This window comes from Cyprinus carpio, unplaced genomic scaffold (genome assembly GCF_018340385.1).
Source record: "Cyprinus carpio isolate SPL01 unplaced genomic scaffold, ASM1834038v1 S000006714, whole genome shotgun sequence".
In the NCBI taxonomy this organism is placed as follows: Eukaryota; Metazoa; Chordata; class Actinopteri; order Cypriniformes; family Cyprinidae; genus Cyprinus; species Cyprinus carpio.
The window spans coordinates 428,861-433,866 of NW_024879320.1; the positions used below are offsets into that span (position 1 = coordinate 428,861).

A 5,006-nucleotide genomic window follows, 5' to 3' on the forward strand; every position below is an offset into this window, starting at 1 on the left:
TTCTCTCATCTGACAGATTAGATTTTAACCATTTGATTTTGTTTGCACAGGGCGTTCCCACATTATTACTTAATGATATTCCCAGCTGCTTCGGTCCATTTTCCGCCGCCAGCAGCCATCTGGTCTCTTATTAGCACCTCAATGCATTTGCAGCCAGCTCCATTTAACAATTGAATTTGAACACTCCCGCAAAATATCTGGAGATCCATTCTGGGCCTCATGCAAACTAAACAACCGACAGCGTTTCCCTCCTCACTTTTAAGAAAGACCGGCGATCATTAATAATGAAATTATATAAACATGTATTTAATGATACTACTACTAATAATAATAATAAAATGAAAAAGACAAACTGAAACATAAATGCAGTAACTTCACTGAAACCTCTTCAGAAAACGAACCGAACCACAAAACCCGTCAAAAGAATCCTGTGAATTTGTCTATAATTTCATTTAGTTTATTAGACAAAATATATGATCTGAACAAACTCCGTCAACTCGCTATTTACAAATGTGGGTCACCTTAAAGGAAAACACCAACACATGAAGACAAAATAAGCCTAGCAATGTCCCACGGTAGGGAAGGGATCACATGTGGCATTATGTACAACTCCAGCGCGCGCTAATCAAACTCGGCCATTTGTTTTAGAGTAACTGAATGTTAAGATGAACTGCTTTAGTGTTCATTGTCCCTTTATGAGTGTCTTCAGTCCTGTGTGCGGTGCAAATGTCTTGATCAAGCGGAAGAGAGAGCTGTGAGGACCCTCTGTGTCGATTCCTGCTGGTTTCTGGGGCTGTGGAGACAGACAGAGAGAAATAAATGTGATGTGATGATGTCCTGCCTTCACAACAACAGCCTGAAGTCATTTCACGATTAGACACACATATACATTTACCACACGATGTAATATAGCTATAATAATTCTTATAGCTATAACATAGTTATAATAAAAAAAATCTTTGCAATAAATGCTGCGCAATACATACATACATATATAAATGGAGAGAGAGAGAGAGAGATTTAAGATTTTTATATGAAAGTAGACTAACCAATAATGCACACTGCTGTAAGTTATAAAGCTAATTTACTTTTTTTTTTTTTTTTTTTTCGTAACCAATAAATTATTTCCCATGTACATACAAATTTACAAAAGCCTCTTTCGGTCTAAAATGCAGATTTTCAATACAGTACGGCGATTTACTTTTATGCAGGACATAAACAACCATAAGTCAAGTGACCAAAACCCCCGCAACGAGCCTGCTGAAATTGTGGCACTTAAAAGGGGAAAGTTTGAGCAAGACTGCTCCCCCGAGGTTCAGTTTCCCCAAGGGTCTTTAGGAAAGGCACACAGCCTCGGTGACTTGATAAGTAGTTATTCTCCTGAGAGACACAGAGTGTGTGTGGGGAGGGGAAACCGTGGCCTTTTGTCACCAGGAAAAGCACAACTATTTATTATAAGCGCTAAGCGCAGATTTTTCTCTGCTGTCTGCTAGGAAATAGCTTTATCCCAAGAGTCTTTCTCCGATAAGCAGGTTAAAAAAATAAAAATAAAAACAGCCATTCGATGCGTTTCATCTCGTATAATGATAGCCAGCTACCGCTAATGATAAAATAATAGTAATAAGAACAATGATTAGAAAAAAATAAAATAAAGAAAATAAGAATATAATGCAAATTTACCTGTCGTGAAGAGGACGAAAGGATGACTTTAAAGGTTGTGTTGGTGATTCATTTCTGAGGACATGTTCCCGATCTGAGATTTAAAAACAAATCGTTGGAATTAGATAAATTGGAATTATAATTTGCGCAGGATATAGGCCTATTTGTTTTATTGTGTATTATATAGGCTATAGGCATATACGTTGAGGACAAAAATAGTAACAGCAATAATAACAATCATCATAATAATAGCGACGTTTTAAATGTCGGAGCCGCCATGTGGGTCACGTGTGTTCTGCATGCACAGGCCGAATGGGATTCACGCATACCTATGTGTTTCGGGCTCAGGTCCTCTGGCGCCTTCTCACTGTTCACGGCTGCCATGGATGACGCCACCGCCGACGAGTGCTGCTGCTGCTGTGAGTGGACCGGGTGATTGTGGTGATGCTGACTGACGCCCAGGAACGACCGCACGTTCAGCAGGGAGTTCTGGCCCAGGAACGCGCCATTGGTCCAGTTGTGGAACTTCCCGATCTGGCACGTGTACAGTCCGTGGCTCGGCAGGAAGGCCGGGTGAGTGGCGGGAACCGAGGGTGACGTAGGTTTCTGCAAGCTATCGGGACTGGTCGCGGTTTCTGCCAACGACCATATTTTGGGCTTATTGCTAACCGGAACTGGAAAACCTCCCTGGCGACCCGGCGACAGAACCCTGGTGTTGTTGTTGTTTCCGTCCGACGGCTCTTTGCTGCCGGAAATGGCGTCGGATTTGGATTTCTCGAAGGCCTCGAGCTCCCCGCGCTTCTCCTCGTCCTCCTCGTTGCTTTGATCTCCGTCGTTGTCGTCGATCTTGTCGATATCTATGCTCTCCAAATCTATTTCCTCCTCGTCTTCGTTCTTCTCGGCGTCCCCCTCGTTGTCGCTCCCAAAAATGTTGGCGTCTTCGTCCTCTTTGCTTCTGCCCCAGGTCACCTTGTTCTCCTTCTTGAGTCTTCTTCTGGCGTTGGCGAACCAGGTGGACACCTGCGTGAGGGTCATCTTGGTGATGATGGCCAGCATGATCTTCTCTCCTTTGGTGGGGTAGGGGTTCTTCCTGTGCTCGTTGAGCCAGGCCTTCAGAGTGCTGGTGCTCTCCCGCGTGGCGTTCTTGGGCCTCGAGGGGTCTCCGTACTGGAACTGACCGTAGGGGTAGAAGGCCGGGCTCGTGTGGGCAGCGAAGCTGGCGGGGTGCACGCCAGGACTGTCTTTTAAATCGTACTGAGAGCCCTACAATGAGATCGACAAGGAAAAGAGAATAAAATATCATATATAGGGCATTTATCACACACGACAAAGCGCACACTTAAATTCGGGAATGTGCTGTGGCAAAATGCCATGTCGAACTTTCAGTTTCTCTTGCAGAATTATCAGCAATTTCTTCTTAATTCAGTCTTTTATAAACCAAAGTTTTTTTTTGACCTTTGACCAGTATTGTTATATAAAAAGCTAGGCCACAGATAGTGATAACACGAAAGACTGATGCATAAATATTATCCCAAATTGAATGAGAATGGCATTATGGAAAATGAGACAGAATGACGGATTATTTCCAGTCCGATGTGATTATAATTAAGTGTATATTTAACGCAAGGTTCGCTCATGACCTACAGGCCTTAGCATATTACCGACATTATTATTTGTATTTATATAACGTTATTTAACAAACGACGTTAATACACTACAATGTTTGATAGCCTGTATACTAGAAAAATACTAGAACTGTGAGGAAAAATATTTCTCCTTTTTCTTACCCTAAGAATTAAATAATGTTTATATAATTTTAATAAATTGTCCATGCAAAAGAGATTCATGCTTGCACTTTGAAATGAATTGTTATTGGTTCGGGAAAGGCACAACTGATTAATAACTCTCACTGTCAATATCTTTATTTTTCGGGGGAAATGCAACGAAAAGCATCACATGCATCAACATCACCTCTTTTTGTCCCCTTTTTAATTAATAATATTATTATAATTTAGTACAAAACAAGAAGGCGCGATGTAATAAACTGTAAAACAGTTTCTGAGCCCGCAGGATCGTTTCAAACAATAATTCGTTTTACATTGTTTTCCGGCGCGAATATCAAAATTCTCGATCGAAACAATTTAAACGAATCGTTAAATTGAAAATGTAGCTTAATAAGAATTATAGCGTATTTTCAAACGTAGAAATCTGGTACACAATTCGTGTTTTGACGAAAACCCCGCACAGCTGTCCTTCAACTCCAAACCCGAGCCGAGATAAAACTTTTCTTACGGTGGAAAATGGCGGTCGGAAAGAATTGTAGGTATTTTGAATTTTATGCGTGCCAAATCCATAATGTCATTTTTAGACAGCCTAATCTAAATGTTAAAAAGAAACTTCCCACGCACTTTGCAAGCTTAAATTACATTCTTCTCGCATGTGTGACAATCCCCCCAAAAAACGGGTTGGCGATCATCTACCGGACGCTCGCAGAATAAAAGCAATAAAAGGCAAAACAAAAGCGAGCAGCTTTCGTGAAAGTACATCTGATTTTCTTACCATCTGGGAGAAAAGAGCCAGATCGGCGCTGGTGTAAGGCAGAAAGGCGCTGTAGTTGTGTGCGTAGGGGTACATGCCCAGCACCGAGGACACGGCAGCGGCGGCCGCCGACGCGCTCCCCCCGATCTCAGCGCTCCCTCCGCGGGACGACGGAGTCAGCACTCCCGGCCGATCACCTCCGTACACCGCCTGGGAGGCACTTAAATACTGCGGGTAACCCAGCTGGGGGAAAGACATCTCCTTCGCCACGTCGCAAGCCAAAACGAGGCAAAAAGCAAATAGCCCACCAAAGCAAGAAGTGAAAGAGTTTCTCTCTCTCGAGCAGCACAGAGTGAGAATGCGAAACGCTCGTCTTTAAATCTCAGCTTCTCTTTTGCAGCAAGACCGTCGGATGTGATCAGATCAACAATTGAGCTCCAACTGATGTCTCTGCCCCTAGGTCCTGGGCTGATCTCTCAGATACAATTTGAAGTTGATGCTTTGATTGGCGTCCCAGGCTCCTCCTCGTTGGCGCATGTGGTTAGTGCATTGGCCAGGGCCACTTTTGCACTGTTTGGAGGATTGTATGTTAAATGTTTAGCATTAGAATCCATTCACTGTAGTGTGACAACCTGTCTACACGATTTTACAGCTGCCCAGCACTGGGGAAATGCACTGATAGGCACGCGGAACTTATTTGAATGGCTCATAATTCTTATAAACACTGGAGAATTAAAGCAACACTCGTGATGACACTGATCTTCATAAGGTATTGACGATCAAACAGCTGTGTTCTTTTCAAGGTGTTT

The 5,006-nt window shown here is 42.8% G+C and overlaps 1 protein-coding gene across 2 annotated transcripts; it reads right to left on the bottom strand.

Moving 5' to 3' along the window:
- Positions 1-288: 288 nt before the first annotated feature.
- irx1a (iroquois homeobox 1a) lies at positions 289-4,638 on the bottom strand. Of its 2 annotated transcripts, XM_042755509.1 has the most exons (4): positions 4,219-4,634; positions 1,989-2,922; positions 1,681-1,753; positions 289-793 (listed from the first exon to the last, which is right to left on the bottom strand). In XM_042755509.1, the coding sequence occupies exons 1-4, from the start codon at positions 4,453-4,455 to the stop codon at positions 736-738; spliced, it is 1,302 nt and encodes a 433-aa protein (XP_042611443.1). In that variant the 5' UTR covers positions 4,456-4,634; the 3' UTR covers positions 289-735. The 2 variants fall into 2 exon arrangements, with proteins under 2 accessions (XP_042611443.1, XP_042611442.1); XM_042755508.1 differs by lacking the exon at positions 1,681-1,753 and having other exon boundaries at positions 4,219-4,638.
- Positions 4,639-5,006: the final 368 nt, after the last annotated feature.

Excerpts from the sequence above, each read along its gene's own strand:
- irx1a (XM_042755508.1), bottom strand. The coding sequence starts at position 4,455 with ATGTCTTTCCCCCAGCTGGGTTACCCGCAGTATTTAAGTGCCTCCCAG. Across the intron at positions 2,923-4,218 it reads TGGCTCTTTTCTCCCAGATG|GGCTCTCAGTACGATTTAAA; the intron begins GTAAGAAAATCA and ends ATCTCATTGTAG. Across the intron at positions 794-1,988 it reads CCTGAGCCCGAAACACATAG|CCCCAGAAACCAGCAGGAAT; the intron begins GTATGCGTGAAT and ends CTGTCTCCACAG.